This window comes from Carya illinoinensis, chromosome 5, assembly GCF_018687715.1.
Source record: "Carya illinoinensis cultivar Pawnee chromosome 5, C.illinoinensisPawnee_v1, whole genome shotgun sequence".
Taxonomy (NCBI): domain Eukaryota; kingdom Viridiplantae; phylum Streptophyta; class Magnoliopsida; order Fagales; family Juglandaceae; genus Carya; species Carya illinoinensis.
The window spans coordinates 12,807,426-12,825,165 of record NC_056756.1 but is presented as its reverse complement, the minus strand read 5'-3'; the positions used below and the strand labels follow the sequence as shown (position 1 = coordinate 12,825,165).

At 35.2% G+C, this 17,740-nt stretch overlaps 1 protein-coding gene across 2 annotated transcripts; it reads right to left on the bottom strand.

Annotated features, from left to right (window-relative positions):
- Positions 1-8,075: 8,075 nt before the first annotated feature.
- On the bottom strand, positions 8,076-15,710 carry LOC122309214 (zinc finger BED domain-containing protein RICESLEEPER 2-like). Of its 2 annotated transcripts, none has more exons than XM_043122607.1 (4): positions 15,364-15,710; positions 15,166-15,272; positions 9,657-12,822; positions 8,076-9,546 (listed from the first exon to the last, which is right to left on the bottom strand). In XM_043122607.1, the coding sequence occupies exons 3-4, from the start codon at positions 11,736-11,738 to the stop codon at positions 9,502-9,504; spliced, it is 2,127 nt and encodes a 708-aa protein (XP_042978541.1). In that variant the 5' UTR covers positions 11,739-12,822; positions 15,166-15,272; positions 15,364-15,710; the 3' UTR covers positions 8,076-9,501. The 2 variants fall into 2 exon arrangements, with proteins under 2 accessions (XP_042978541.1, XP_042978542.1); XM_043122608.1 differs by having other exon boundaries at positions 15,166-15,255.
- Positions 15,711-17,740: the final 2,030 nt, after the last annotated feature.

Genomic DNA, 17,740 nt, shown 5'->3' with positions numbered 1-17,740 from the left:
TATCATGCTGAAAAAAAAAATATAAACGTGTGGTCAGTACTTGACTGCTTTTCCTTCTTTTGTTTTTTTGGCGTGACTCATTGACTCCAAGTCTTCCTTTTTTTTCGGTTCCTCCGCAAAAGTTAAAACAGTTGAAATTACGTGTACGGCCTCTAATTACGGAAATAGTAATGGCTGGAAAAATAATTAGGTAGCTAGATTATTAAATTGGGATGTTAAATCTCAGGACCGTCAAACTATACGGAGTTGATTCCATATTCTTCCTTGCAAGTTTTCCTTGTTAAATCAATTCAAGTGTAAATGCAAATTACACCGTTCGGTATTTTGTTTTGTTAGACACCAATTGCACCCACTCATCGTTTTGTTTTTCGTTGTATTAGGCACTTATAATTTCTCTACAATAAAGTCACTAATTTCTGCATCGAAAATTAAAATTGTGGGCTACTCTTTCCCTAAATAGAAGAGAGCTCAGTTGTGAAATGTGCAGTAGTGATAGCGGTGGGAAAAATTACAGAGAAAGAGGGTACGTGAGAGAAAGAAAGAGAATTTGTAGAGTTTTTGTAAATCTCGTACAAATTCAGTAAAAGAGACTCCAGTTGATGTAGGTAATTTGTTGAACCACTTAAATATCGTCTTGTGTGATTTTTGGACAGGCCGGAGGCGTAACAATTGGTATCAGAGCTCTGGTTTGAGCTGTTTGAAAATTCAAGTTGGTCGAAATCAATTTTTGACAACTCCAGAGTGTTCATCGCGTCGAGACGAATCTGTTGCTGCAAACAGAATCGAAAACGGAGGTAGGAGGAGTCCACACGCGCCCCTAGAAGATTGGCGCGTGCATCCACTAGCTCCACGCGCTTTTGGAGGTTGAAGACGAGTGCCACTCACGCTCCACGCGCCCCCACTCGCCGACACGCGCTGCCACGTGCCCCGGAGGTTGAAGAAGCGTGCCTCTCACGTACCCCACGCTCCCCCACGCGCCCTAGAGGTACTTTGCGCGTGTCTTTCACGCGCCAGACGTGCATCCACACGCCCAACAGTAGCAGCGCGTGTACACACGCACCACAGACGCCACTGCTGCTGTAACAGCCCGCTAGAAATTCAATTGTAAAATTTCTATTAACTTTAAGAACCTCGTGAAAACCCCATAAGTTTTTACGAATCCATTAATCGTATAGGTTTTTGTCTAACTACATAGTTAGTGTTATTATTTACTATGGTATCAAAAGTGTGTTTTTGATTATTGGAGATAGTTAGAAGTGTCAAAATGTATTATGGTTTGTGCCATTAGACTCGGATGGTTATTTAAAATCTTATGGCGCAATAACATTTTTTCATATTTTCGGTCAAAACGTCTGTTCAAAACTGTAGATATTATTAGATAAAAAGAAATATCTTGAGGTAATTTTCGTGAATATTATTGGGTAAAAATATTTTGAGTTGATAGATATTATTAGATAAAAATATCTTAAGTTGATTTTTTTGTAGATATTATTGGATAGAATATTATGAGATAATCTTTTATAGATATTTTGGGTAGGAGAAAACTACACTCAACTCTTAACTCCAGCCTCATCTCTTCCATATCTCATCCATAAGTATCTCCAGCCACCTCTCCCCACGAAATTATTTTCATTTACACTTTCCATTGAAAGAATATCAAACACTCTCTCTCGGACAGCTTTTAGGAGGTCTTTTGCACGCCCATTTCGAAGCTGTTGTAAGTGTTTAATCATAAAGTCTCCTTCATATAAGTTGTTCCTTTTTGAGTCTAGTTTACATGGATATCTTATTTGCCCCATTTGAAGATCATTTGGTCAGTCAAATATTGTGTAAACTATAGAAAGGTCATTCTGGGAGATAAACTGGAGAATATGTTATAGTTTGAAGTTTTTGACCAAGCTAATGGATAGATATTGGTCCGAAATTTTTATGGAGTATTGTTAACATGTATATATGACTATTGGTTGAGGATTTTTGCATGATTAAAGGTTTTGATGAAAGATTTTCTTAGATTTAGAAACTTAGAAACTGGAAGAGGAAAAACAGTTTCTGTTTTGAGAAAGTTTAACTCTTTGGTGGTCTAAACCTATTCTAATGACTTTGATAATTTTATTGGAGGATCCTAAACATCTTATATAGATGTTGTATTATTATTTTGAAGATATTTGATGTTAGTTTCAAAGATATGAAATTTTATGCAAAGAGATATTCAGATAAGCCAAAGTGTGGATATTCTTGGCTAAATTTATGTTTTGGTTAATTTCTAACCATGTGATCTTGAATTAGAAGCTTATATATGTTTTAGGACATCTTTTTAAACCATGTAATGGTTTGGTTTGAAGATCATATATTTATAAGTCATAAATCAAGAGATTTATCAAAACTAGTTGAGGAAAAAGTTTCTGTTTTTGGACTAAGTGTAAAACCAAAAACTCCTAATGTTATTTTGTGATTTTGGTGACTTTAGTTTGATGATTTAAAGCATGGTTGATGTTAGGATGATGTTATGAATATGTTAGAAGTAAGATTTGATTTTTGAAATTCTTTTAGATGTTTTGATTTAAGCTCAAAACTTGTGATTCAAGTGCTTGGATCTTTTTACAAAAAAGTTTGGTGTTAATTATTAGCTTTTTCTAAATGGATGTTTTAAGTATGGTTTTGAACTTAGGATTGGAAGATGTTTGTTACAAAATTTTGGTTTAAGCATGAGTTTTGAAGTTGGAAGGAATTGCAACAAAAATCAAGGGAAATGGCCTATGGATGTTTCGGCTATAGTGTGTTCTTCATAATTGTGTTTTGGTTTTAAATTTTTCTGAGTTGACATTTAAGTTTAGGACAAAATTTACATGAGAAATGTAAATTTTGGAAACTTTTGGAGTTAGTATGCAAAATCCTTAAGTTATGGGTAAAACGGTCATTTTCCCACATGTAGAGAGTAAAATGAAAATTTTACTCTTTAAGTTAGTATTTTTCATATTTCAAATTTTTAGTGATTTAGTTCTAACTTTTAGAATCACTAATTACAGTTCCTCGTGATCGCACTTGAAGTTTTATAAGAAACGCGGAGATCGAGGTAAGTTAGCTTTTAACTTACTAGCAGTTTACTGTGTATGTGTGCTAAGTAAAGGAACTACAGTATATGTATGTATGTTATCATATATGTCATGCCATGCCAAGTTATCACGTAATTGTCTATTATACAGAATTTATTCTGTCATCAATTTTTATCTGTTACATAATATATTCTGTCATGTATTACTGTACATTACAAGTATTTCATGTTAAATATGTTGTCTATTATATGTTATGTCATGTTACGAAATGTTTTTATTTCAAGTTGGTCATGTATTTCAAGTTATATTCAAGTCACGTTATGTTACGTCAGGACTTTAGTCCTTTCGTATTCCAGTCACGTTTCATCTTGATTATTTATGTATGGGATCACAGCAATTGTGATGCATACACTACGTGAGACACAACAATTGTGTCACGTAGAATACATGGGGCCACAACAACTGTGGAGTATGTATTTAAACAGTTAAAGAATAAGTTTCCGTAGAATACATGGGACCACAACAACTGTGGAGTATGTATTTTTCATGTTAAGTCAAGTTTGTGTAGAATACATGGGGCCACAACAACTGTGGAGTATGTATTTACACGTAGAATACATGGGGCCACAACAACTGTGGAGTATGTATTTTTCATGTTAAGTCAAGTTTCAGAACAAGTTCATGATAAGTCAAGTTTCAGATTAAGTTCATGTCAAGTCAAGTTCAGTTCATGTTTCAATTTAAGTTATGTCAATTATGCTATGTTGTACTCCAAGTTATGCTTTAATTACTTATGAATTTGATTATGCATTTATGCTTTTACTGTCATCCATGCATCATTAGCTTGTGTGGAAGTTTTTTTGTTAACTTACTGAGATTTGTAATCAAATCTCACTTTGGTAGTCCCAACTACCATTCCCCCCGAATGGTAGATCTTGTTACAGGACCTGAAGGAGAATCAGGAGCTGATCAACTAGACACAGTTGACTAAGTGACGGTGCGACATAAATGTTGATATAGTAATTAACGTAAATTACTACTTGTACGATTGAGTTGCATCTCTACTACTTTTTGGATCATAACCATTTTGGACTAGTGTTGTGATCTTAGTTGTTCAATGGATTTTTATGTATGAAGTATGTTTTAAGCATTTAGGATATTTTCAATTTGGTGCATAGTATTGCTAAAGAAAAAAATTTATCCGCTGCGAATATTGCATATTGTTAGATGCATGTTAGGAATATTGCATCTTATATGTCATGAACGGGGGCAGGTAACCTTGTGTTGCATGTCTCGACGCTTCAAATGTCCGTCCGATCCCAAACGGAATTTGGGGGCGTCACAGCTGCGTGTGCATCTCACGTGCCAGATGATCTGGACCGTCCGTTTTTTCAGATCTTTGTTGGGCTAGTACTAAGTCATTCGGAGTCCGATTGCAACGATCAAATAGTACTTTCAAACTATTTGGATAATTCCGGACTCATCTGTACGGTGGGAATGTTGAGATTCGCCATCGGTACATTCGATCTGAACCGTCCACGAGTTGTAGATCATTTTGGGCTTGATCAACGCCAGTTGGAGTTCAATTGTGATGATCAAATAGTGTTGACAAACTATTTGGATCATTCCGAACTCATCCGTACGGTGGGAATGTTGAGATTCACCATCGGTACATTCGATCTGAACTGTTCACATGTTGTAGATCATTTTGGGCTAGATCTACGCAAATTGGAGTTCAATTGCGATAATCAAATAGTGGTGACAAACTATTTAGATCATTCCGGACTCATCTGTACGGTGGGAATGTTGAGATTCGCCATCGGTACATTCGATCTGAACCGTCCACGTGTTGCAGATCATTTTGGGCTAGATCAACGCCAGTTGGAGTTCAATTGCGATGATCAAATAGTGTTGACAAACTATTTGGATCATTCCGGACTTATCCGTACGGTGGGAATGTTGAGATTCGCCATCGGTACATTCGATCTGAACTGTTCACGTGTTGTAGATCATTTTGGGCTAGATCTACGCAAGTTGGAGTTCAATTGCGATGATCAAATAGTGGTGACAAACTATTTAGATCATTCCGGACTCATCTGTACGGTGGGCATGTTGAGATTCGCCATCGGTACATTAGATCTGAACCGTCCACAAGTTGCAGATCATTTTGGGCTAGATCAACGCCAGTTGGAGTTCAATCGCGATGATCAAATAGTGCTGACAAACTATTTGGATCATTCTGGACTCATCCGTACGGTGGAAATGTTGAGATTTGCCATCGGTACTAATGATCTGGACCGTTCATACTTCAGATCAGTTGTTGGCTTGATCGCAGCCAGTTGGAATCATGATGGACTCATTTGTTTTGGGCTTGATCTCAGCCAGTTGGAGTCGTGCCAGACTCATTGGTTTTGGGGCTTGATGTCAGCTAGTTGGAGTCCAATGTTGCTGGAATCAGTTCGTTTGGACTTGATTTAAGCCAGTTGGGATCGTGAAGTTTGAGGAGCAAACTTCAGATCATTGGACGATACTGATTAACTTGTTATATCAACAGGTTTTTGCAGTCATACAACTCATGAAGCATAATGTTATTAAGAGGAGAACCGCAACGGATCTCATTGTGGCTTTCTTCGAAAAGCCAGTTGCAAATAACAAAGTGCAGATGAAGAAATAGTTCAACTTCAGAAAATGCAGAAAGTAATATTGTTGCCCAATAGTATTTGGCGTTGTGGTCAAAAAGTTGGGAGGTCATGAGAATGGCTATGAGTAATTCTGCAAAGAAGTCGAAGTTGAAGTTTCTTAATGTAAGAGATCTTATCCTAGATGAGGAGGTGCGCAGAAGAGATTCTGGCAAGATCTCGAGTTGTTGGTCCTGAATGTTGATAGTAAGGGCAGAGGCAAGTCAAGATCTGGACAACAGATGACTCGCTAGGAATTGTGGTAAGACAGGCCACAAGAGACTGCTAAAATCAGGAGAAAACTGAGAATGATGTTATGAATATGGTGACTGAAGAAATACATGTCGTCGTATTTCTTGCAGTGCACAATGCTGTTAAAGACAGCTTGAAGACAACAGTCATTCATATATGTTTTCTCAAAAAGGCGTGGAAGGTCACGAATGATTCATTGGTTTTGGCTCGTGGTAATAGTCGTGTGAATTAGATGAGGAAGTAAATGGAACTCAGTTTTATTTTTCCTCATCTAAAGAAATCTCCCTAGACCACAACATGAAGTACAGGTGTGAGAGATGGGAACAAAACGTCAGATGTTCCAGGGATATCTACACCTAAAGTTGATGATCACATAACTACCAAGACGATCAGACCTCCATGGTGGTTACTACCTTAAACTATATCCTGCTGAATGAAGGTAATAAACTACGGTATGAAGAAAAATCTTGCAAGAATGGAGATTATGCAAATCGAAGCTAGCAGAGACTGCACACAAGATGGGCACATCGACTAAAGACAAGATATGTTAGCAGCAGGATGAAGAGTCAGTCACCTAGGTCAGAGATGGAGACCTCAGCAACATGTTCTCTAATATGTGTCAAGGTCCGTGCGAGACCATTGATTCCCAGTGCAGTGGGAGATGTGTTGCCCTATATAGATGTGTTGATTAAGGGCACTGTACGTGATGAACTAAAGTTATGCATCACTTTAGTTAGTCTTCTGACTTGAAGACATGAGCTATAAAATTATATAGATGATAAGGGATCATGCTAGAGATAGAGGATAGCATGTTGAGAACCAGTCTCCAAGTTGGAGATTGGTGTGATTGTAGGATTATGGAGCCTGGTTTTGAAAGCTGTAAAGGCACCAAGTAGATTGTTCGCTCGGTTGTGACTCGAGCGAAGCTCAGTTTGCTCAAGATGTACATGAGTGCGGACTTATAGACTCGAGTGAAAGAAGAATCCTAGGGAGTTGAGATTGTGCAATTAAGCACTTGTAAATCTCCTCTGAAGAAAATCCCTTGCAAGCTCCGTGGATGTAGACGATGCGAATGCATTTGAAGATGCATTTGGAGAAACATTTGGACATCCATTTGAAGACATACCTGCATATGCATTTGATAGCAGAAGTTTCTCATGTCAAAGAAAGATGTGCATTCATTTGAAAAATGAATCAGTTTGCAAGCAGCCTGGTATGGCACACTTGGGTGGAGGGGGTGATTGTTAAATCAACCCAAGTGTGAATGCAAATTGCACCGTTCGGTATTTTGTTTTGTTAGGCACCAATTGCACCCACCCACCGTTTTGTTTTTCGTTGTATTAGGCACCTACAATTTCTCTGCAGCAAAGTCACTAATTTCTGCACCGAAAATTGAAATTGTGGGCTGCTCTCTCCTATAAATAGGAGAGTGCTCAGTTGTGAAATGTGCGGCAGTGGCAGCGATGGGGGAAATTACAGAGAAAGAGGGTACGTGAGAGAAAGAAAGAGAATTTGTAGAGTTTTTGTAAATCTCGTACAAATTCAGTAAAAGAGGCTCCAGTTGACGTAGACAATTTGCTGAACCACTTAAATATCGTCTTGTGTGATTTTTGGACAAGCCGAAAGGTGCAACATTCCTGTATCATCAAATGTCAGATAGGCAGAGTTAGAGAGGCAGAAGATGCAGAGATACTTAGAAAGTAAATAAATGCCTCTGCAGTATACCACTATAACACCATAAACATTCATATCACATTTAGGGCTGTAAACGAGCCAAGTTCGAGCGAGCCTGGAGTGTGCGAGCTCAGCTCGTTCACTACTCGAGTCGAGCTTGGGCTCGGCTCGTTTATCAGCCGAGCCTAGGAGCCAGTTCGAGCTCAGCTCGTATAGTAGGTAAAAGAACTCGAGCTCGGCTCGAGCTCGATTATGTTAACGAGCCGAGCCCAAGCTCGACTCGAGCTTGGCTCGTTTATGTCAAAAATCCCTCTAATTAAATTATGGATATAAACATATAAAATTAGAAAAATAAAATAAATGCATCAATACTGATAACAAATTAAATACAAATTTACATTAAGAGTATTATGGTTATGGACTTATGGTACAATATTAGACGAAGCTTTACATCTTAACGGAACAAGTGAATAAAAAAATTAATTACAATTTACAGCAATAAATTATGAAATAATATACATTATATTTCAAAACAAAAAATAGGCTGTCAAATGACAAAGTCCTCAGTCTTCATGGAATCATGCATGGAGCCAGCCAGAAATACATTGTTGCCCTGCATACACTAATACACTAAAAAAATTGGTGTTATTTTTAATCCCTTGCTCAAGTACCATTAACTTAGCAATACTGTCAAGGGATATTCCACAGAAAATGCAAAACTTAATTTGCCGTGAAAAATCAATATCATATCTCTAACAAGTTACACAATATAATTATACAGGCAATATCATAAATAAATATGTGCATTAGGGATTTAGACAAGTCAATACAATCTGATATCACCATGACAGTCACATAAGTCAGCTAGTTCCCAAAATCTGATAGAAATATGTGCATCAGTGATTCAGCAAAATTACCAAATGCATTATGCAGTTACCATAGAACAGATCCAAAACAACGACCCAGCAATAGGCAATAGCCAATAGGCATGACTCATATCAGCCAGAAAACAAACTGTGAGGTAGACAAGTTGACAACTTCAATGGGCACACACATAGAAAATACACATAACTCAATACTCTCATACCAGCCACAAAATATCAATACAAAGTAGATACAAAATGCAGTTTGAGACAGTTACCAGCCACAGGCCCACAATACTCTCATTCTCATACCATTGGCAGTTACCAAATAAGTTACCAAAGAAATTACAAGTTCATAACAAGTTACCAAAGTTCAACAAAATCAGCCAGACAAACATATAGATGGCCAACTGCAGTGTCCAAAATAGATGTTCACAACAAGTTACCAAAGTTTGAAATTAATCTCATTCTTCTAACTGCAGACTGCAGTTACCAAAATTTGAACATTCACAATGACAGGAAGTTACCAAACTTATACAAAATCGGAGTTCACCATGTCAGAAGTCAACAAGTTCCCAAACTTGAAGAAAATCACCATGACAACCTGCACACACTGATCCAGTAAAAAAACATTAATATAATTTTTATTCCCTTGCAAAATTACTCAAGTACTTTTAACTTAGTAATATTGTCAAGGGATGTTTGCAATGCAAAATTTAATTTGCCATTTAAAGTAAATTAAGGAAATCTGGATGGTGAAGAGTTAGAACTTAGAAATTACCTGAACTATCATGACTCATATCATCCCAAACAAAATCAAATAGAACAACCAAACTGTCCAAATATTACAAAGTAAACTGTCCAAATATCATATAGCAAATAATATAGACTAAACAAAAAAAATCAGATAAAACTAGAAAACTGCCCAAATGCTCCATTTTTTCAACATGCTCAAAAAACAGAATGTAAGTTTGTATGGGCCTATTGCTGTGGCAAGAGAAAATGAGTTTCTGATGGGACATCCATCTATTGACAAGAAAAAAACAGTAGTTAGTATTTTTGTGAATAAATTAATAATAGAAAGTATAAAATAGTATAATAGCAATAGGCAATTAAAATAAATAAAATACACTTACAGAATTTGTGGATGATCTTTTAAGGCCATATAGTGCCCTAACCCAATCAGACCCACATAACAACATCTGGACAGTTTCAGTCTTCAATGAAGCTCTATGAGGATCAATGACTCTGCCTCCTGCGCTGAATGTTGATTCTGAGCTAACTGTGGTAATTGGAGTAGCCAAAATATCTCGGGCCAGTTTGGATAAAGTTCGAAACTTGAGACTATTTGTTTTCCACCATTCCAAGGCATCAAAACTTGCATCTGAACCCTCTTCACAAATATAAATGCTCTCCTCTAAATAATTGTCTAGTTCTGATTTACTAGGCTGCACGGTATCAACACTTCTAACAAAAGATTTAAATAATGACTGGCCACTCTGCATGCTTCTCCCAGTCCCAACACTTGAGGAAGAACCAGATACATTCATTCGAGCATTATCCTGCTCTCTTTGTGCCTCAAGAGTTGAATTGTATTCATGAATATACTCATTATATAACTCAAGCAACACAGCAGACACATGATCAATATTCTTTGCAGCCTCCGGCCCATGATAAATTAAAGGAAAACAGAACTGGATCAGGACCAGTTTAAATCTAGGATCTAACACCGCAGCAATTGACATCAATAGATTACACTCCCCCCAATATTTGTCAAACTTAGCACTCATTTTTCTTACCATTGATTTCATGTACTCATTCTCATCTCTACTCTTCTTACCTAAGATGTCTTTCATTCTCCAAACTTCAGAAAGAAATAAGTTTGCTGTTGGGTAATCACTTCCAGATACAATATTGGTGACTTCATTGAAAATAGCTAATAGTTGACAAACATTTTCAACTTGCCCCCACTCTTCAACAGTTGGAACCCACTCAAAACATCTATCTCTATCACCATATCTAGGAAAAACTTCTTTGAACTGAATTGCAGCATCCAACATTAAATAAGTGCTGTTCCATCTTGTAGGCACATCTAAAATCAGTTTCTTTGAGGGCAATTGTAACTGTTTTGCAATTTCACTAAACTGTTTTAGCCTACTCTCCGATGCTACTAGATATTTTATACCATCTCTAACACAATCAATAATATCCCTAATCTCCCCAAGTCCATACTGTACAAGTAAATTTGTTATATGTGCACAACAACGTACATGAAACAGTTGGCCACTTACAGACAGTGTTTTCTTCAATCTAAAATCATCTTTCAAGATTCGAATGGCAACATCATTAGAACTAGCATTGTCAACAGTAATTGAACTAATTTTATTCTCAATCCCCCAACTTTGGAAACACTTTTCTAAAGCATCAGCAATAAGAAGGCCAGTATGTGGAGGTGGCACATTACAAAAGTTCAAGACACGCCTCTGAAGGTGCCAATCAGAGTCTATAAAATGACATGTCACTACCATATATGAAAGTTTTTGACAAGAAGTCCACATGTCAGTTGTGATATGAACCTTATTCACATGTTTAAGCAAAGCCCTTAACTTTGTCCTTTCATTCTCATAAGTTCTCATGCATTCTTTCTTTGCAGCAGCCCGAGACATTTTTTCCCAATATGGAGTGTTTGCACTCATGAATCTATTAAATACCACATGTTCCATTAAAGAGAATGGATATTCATGGTAAAGTATCATATGAGAGGCAAGCTCTCGGACCCTATTACGATCATAGGTAAAGTTTGAGACAGTGAAGGCACCATCTGCCTCCTTAGACTCAACTGCTAAGACTTTTTGTTTTTTCTTAGACCCCATGTATGGCAAACAAGTCAGCAGGTGCCTACGTAATGTAGTGGTAGAACTTGAGCGAGAAGCTTTAAATATAGTTTTACACCACTTACATTGAGGCTGTTTAACCCCATTGCTATCAACTTCAACAAAATCCTTCCATACATCAGAAGTCCTCTTTCTTTTTTTTCTTTCATAGGCTACTGTTTGAACTTCTGTGGAAGGGCCCTCAGTAGACACAGTATTAGGGGCCTGAGAATTTTGGGCAGTGTCTCTATCATTATCAGATATGGCCTCTACTAAGCTAATCCCAACAGAGTTTTCATTTTCATACTCCTCTACCGGATCAACATCATTAACTGGATCACCCATTTGGTGGGATCTAATAAATTGTAAACACAAAACCAGAAACAACCCATAAGCATGGGATCACAGACCAGAATTCAAAACAACCTTTCAACTTGGTGGCTCAAGGTGCCACCAGAAGGCAAGGATACTAAAAGATGTTAAAGTCAAAACAATTTCACAATAACAGTTTTGTTATACAGCCCTGCCTTGATGGCTCAATGTGCCTCCAAAAGGCAAGGCTGATATAGTTGATTTAATTCAACTAAAACATATGTTAAAGTCAAACTAATTTGACTTGAACAATTTTAGTATTCAATCTTGCCTTAGTGGCCCGATGTGCCTCCAGAAGCAAGGCACCTCAACAACATAAACATAAAAGAAACTGGATAAAACTTGCCACAAAAACATGAAAAACACAAATGCCATTTCATACTTGTAATTAGAACAGAAACACAAAACAGATTGGAACATATTAATCAAGCAACACAATTTTATGGCATACATTAAATACTTGAAGCAAGAACAATGTATAAACATTTATAATCAATCAAAACAGATTCTACATATGCATATTTAAGTACTTGGAATTAGAACATAAACAAAAAACAGATTGGATAAGAATTAAGATGAATCAAGTAACACATGGTAAAGATAACATGAATTAAATACTTGAAGCAATCACCATATATGATCCTTTATAATCAACCAAAACAGATTCAAAAAAGTATATTGAAATACTTGAAATTAGAACATAAACACAATTACACAACTACAAGACAGATTGTAAATTTAATACTTGAAGCAATCACCATATATGATACTTTATAAGCAACCAAAACAGATTCAAAAATTATATTTAAATACTTGAAATTAGAACATAAACACAGTTACACAACTACAAGACAGATTGTATATTTAATACAACCAATACATGTTAAATAATCAAGGTGCACCACTACTTAAGGCCAAAATCACCATAGGATCAGATTAATCAACCCAAACATGAACAATAAAGCATTATTAAATAGTTCAAGCAAGAACATAAACAATCATTAAATAACAATTAACTTGAGAGGCTGAGAGAACTCACTTGCGAGTATAAATTTTTCTTTGAGCACAACTCAGTAGGCAAGATGATTAGCCAAGCAGCAAAGACAGATATAAAAGCACAAAGCTCAAGTTAGACGCCAAGTTCTAGCTTTTGTAAGCAATAGCAAAATAACCAAAACAGGGCATATTCAACTATTACAAATCAAAAGAAAAAATTAAAATTAAATCATAAACTTAACAATCAAAGTGATGGACAACCAAAACAGTCATAGTCTCAGTGTCTCACAGTTACCAAAATTAGCATATACGACTGCTTCATGATCACAATTCATGAATGACAGTGTACTTAGATGATTTCATGTAGATCTATTGTGCCCACAATACCACAAATCACAATATGAAAAAGAGTTAGGATAGAACCAGAAATGGGCATTGAAAATAGCTACATAAAACTATAACTAGATAAATCAATCAAATCTGCCAACATTCCCAACCAAATGCGTAGAAAAAGGAAACTAAATTGGGTAATCGACTCGTAGATGGACGAATCGACGAACCAGAGAACCACAATCCACAAAATCAGGGAACCACAGTGGTTGGGAGTCATAAATGCATGCATTTAATGACTCATTTGTCGAGGATCGGCTGCTTTCTCAGAGGTTGAGATTACAGCCATGGTTCCCCTCTAAAACGGCCGCCGACTGCAGTCTGCTAGGGAAGCAGCCATTTTCACTGGACGGCCCGAGGCCCCTCGAGAAGAAAGCTGCCCAAATGCACCACACAAACCGAATGATAGATTAAGATGGCATATAGGAGGTAACTAGTAAATAGTAATCGGTGTAACCGTGTAGACATAAGAGATTCAGAGAATGGATAACAGGAGAAGAAGCTAGGGTTTCTCGATGGGTCTGAGAGTGAGAGGAGAGAAAGTGAAGCGGCAAGGCCGAGAGAGTGAAAGTGAAAGTGAAAGTGAAACGGCGCAGCAGTAGAACTATAGAAGACTCGGGAAGCCCGAAGCATTGTAAGTTGTAACCCTAGGGTAAATGTGCCTCCATTAAAATCCAACGGCTCCAAAGTCTTAAGAAAAAGTAACCACATATCCAACGGTTCAAATCAATCTAGGGTTTAATCGGATTCGACTCTTTAATATAATTTATACTAGCATAAATAAATATATGTAAATATTATTCTATTAACATAAATACTATAATCTATGCATTATAAATTATAATACATGTTAATTTTTTTATATTATAATTTTTATAATTAGCAAGTAGTGACTGTAGTGTTGTAAAAAAAACTATAATTATTTATAATAATTAATTATATTATAAAATTGTCTAATATTATATTTTATCAAACATTCTCCAAATTGGTATTCATGATATAAATTTATAGTTATATTAATTAGTATAATATAATAATACTATAGGCTAATACCGTATATTAACCAAAAAGAGTATTCTATTCTAGAAAATATTATAAGTTATAAATTATAATGCATGTTAATTGTTATATAAATTAATTTTTAAAATTAGCAAGTAGTGTTGCAAATTCGTAGAATATATAATGATATAATCTAAGAATCATAAGTGATAAGTATTTAATAATTATGTTATGATAGATTAATAAAAATATTGTAAATAGAATGATATAATTATGATTTATGAGTGATATGTTATAGGGCAATAAGTTATGACTATAGCTTATAGACTATAGCCTAGAGCCTTATTATCCTATAAGCATAACTTCTTATATGACATTTCACTATTTGATAAGAATAAGATAAATATATCAATATCATATATTAATATTATAAATTAAATATATAAACTTATAGTATATGTAGAAGAAAATGTTTAACTATAAGTCACTATAATTCTATATACATAATTAATAATACATATATAATTATTGATTATTATATATATATTTTATATTTTACTATATATGTATAAATATATACGAGTCGAGCTCACGAGTCGAGTCGAGCTTTATACGAGTATATTCACGAACATTAATCGAGTCGGTCGAGTTTTATACGAGTTTGTATCGTTTAATAATCGAGTTTATTTCTGTGTTTACGAACGGCCCATTTAATATTCAATTCGAGCCGATTTCGAGTTTATTCGAATTGAATTCGAGCTGCCTGTCGAGTAGCCTGTTTATTTTACAGCCCTAATCACATTTGAAGTGAGCCAAAGGGGATGTGGTTGTGGATAAAATTAGGCACTTCGCTGAACAGAAAACAGAAGTTGCACATGAAAATCTAAGTATCCCTTTTCTTTGGAGTCGAAGCTAACAGGCATGCCTCATATGAACTTTACCAAATTAATCAAGGTATATACTAAGCAAGAGAGGATACTAATACATATATTATAATGCATGCAGATATTGATACCTTTTCTACACTCAGTCCATTGAGTTCTTGCTCTATCAATTCCTTCGTGAGGCCGACTCTGGAGGACTATGGACAGCAGGGTCTAGCTCGCTGAGAATTAGAAATTCCTGCAAATACGATCAACTCAAGGACTCCCTATACATGACCGATGAACATGAATTCAACAAAATAATTGATAATAAACTGTGTTAGTATTACCTTCAAAATCTCAATGTTCACCGGATTGAGTCCAGCTAAAGTGTGACGTGAAAACTCATTGCCCCGCAGCCAAGCAAATCTATCTCCTGAAAACAGTAACTTCATAAGTTGCAAGGAAGAATGAGCGTTAGAACCGACAACACTTTCTTTTTGAGTAGACGATTACATGTGGAATGGAATCTGACAGAGCATCTGTAACAGATTGAGATATGAGCCTCAAGAATAAATTCTTTTATAAAGCTGGAAAGTACCTAACTTTTTATAATGGCTGGGGTTTCATACTTCAACAACCTTTGGCCCACGCTCATAACCTGTTTCATCATCCTACCCAGCAATAGATTCTCAACTAAATCTTTATTCTCATCATCTTTCAAGACAACACCATCATTATATTGCTTGTCCATATCCGAAAAGCACTGAAAAGGTCCGAACTTGACAAAGTAGCAGCAATGGATGGAATAAGATTGTGGAGTACAACTTTCAACTTTTAGTCTGTATTTAGAAATTATCTCATCTCACTATTATAATTTTTTTAAATTTTTATATAAAATATAATAAATAATTTAATTTTTTTAAATCTAAAAATAATAATAGTATTAAAAAATAATATTTTATTTAATTTTTATCTTTCATTTAAAACTATTTCATCTCATCTCTAAATCCAAACCTTTGGACTTAAGCATATTATAAAATATACACAAATTCTTATCTATTTTCAAAATCAAATTAAAAAATCGGCCAAGACAACATTAGAGAGAAAATAGCAGTTCTCTTCTAGAGAACTATTGATCGATCATGCTGAATTTTTTTCATCTCAATCATATTAGTTAAGTGGAAGGCTTATAGAAAAATGCTATTTAATTATCATCTCTACACCACTCACTAATATATAATTTATTATTTTATTTAAACACATATATTTATATATCAATGTGTATATTTAAATAAAAATTAGACAAATATGACAACACATATTGATATATAATGTAAGAGATGATGAGTAAAATCTTTTTTATTTATAATAATTTGACCTTTCACATCGTTGAAATGTTAGGAAGTGATTTCTTTTCTACAAGTAATTTTAATTTTTTTAATAAATTAACTATTATCCTATCAATAATATAAAAATTATTGTTCATAAATACATAAGTATATACATACATACAAAAACATAAATGCATATATATATATATATATATATACACACTTGCATGCATGCAAATATACATACATAATATATACAGACATTCGTGCATGGGTGCAAACTAACATACATAAATCCATACATGCATGCACATACATACATAAATACCATACATACATTCATACAAACATACACATACATGCATACAAACTAACATATATGCATGCATGCAAACATACGTACGTACCATACGTACGTACCTACATATGTACATAAATACATAAATGCATGCATTCAAACTAACATACATACATACATACACACATGCATGCATGCATGTTTGCATGCATGCAAACTAATATACATACGTGCATACATACACACATCCATACACATACACATACATACATACATCCATACATATACACATAAATACATTCATATATACATTCATGCATGCATACATACATCTATACATACATAAATACATACATACATGCATAATAACACACATACATACAGACGAACGTACATACATGCATGGCCGAGGCGCTTTTGGGTTTCTCAGTTTTCTTCAATTTGGTTATTTGGCGGTCTCATGTCATCATCCTTTGTGGACTACCACTTCTATATCAATTTTCTTATATTGAACATTTATAGTAATAGATGCTATCTTAAAACTTGCTAACGTTTTTAGGGATGAATTATAAGAAATTAACGTACAACAAAAGTATGATTAATTGCTTTTCATTCCATGCAAGGTCAATAATTTAATTGAATAAAATTGTATGCTAGAGGTGAGGAAAAGTCATGGGGTGACCAAAGGTGTATGTGGATGAGGTTCACATGAAAGTAGGTAAGAAATAGTTATAACTAGGCTAAACAAATAATTTGACTAGTTCATTCATCTGATTTTGACATATAGGTAAAAGTTTTAATATTTTTTATGGGAGAGACGGTTAGAGACGCTTCCTATAATTTTATAAGGCATACATATATACATACGCACCATAATATTTTGTGGCTTTTTTCACGATGGAGAGTGGTCGCAAAAAATTAGGATTAAGTGGCAAAAATTTTTTTTTCACCAAAATCTTTTGTGGGACGTTCGTGGCATATAATAAGTGGCTAATACTATTTTTGAAGGCACTTCCTGTGACATCCCATAATTTAATCAAGCTTAGCTCCACTGGCGCAAGGCAAATCGGCTCCTCTGTGAGTGGATCATAGGGA

Coding starts and splice junctions, on each gene's coding strand:
- LOC122309214 (XM_043122607.1), bottom strand. CDS start 11,738: ATGGGTGATCCAGTTAATGATGTTGATCCGGTAGAGGAGTATGAAAAT. Junction 9,547..9,656: donor AAAGATCATCCACAAATTCT/GTAAGTGTATTT, acceptor TCTTGTCAATAG/ATGGATGTCCCATCAGAAAC.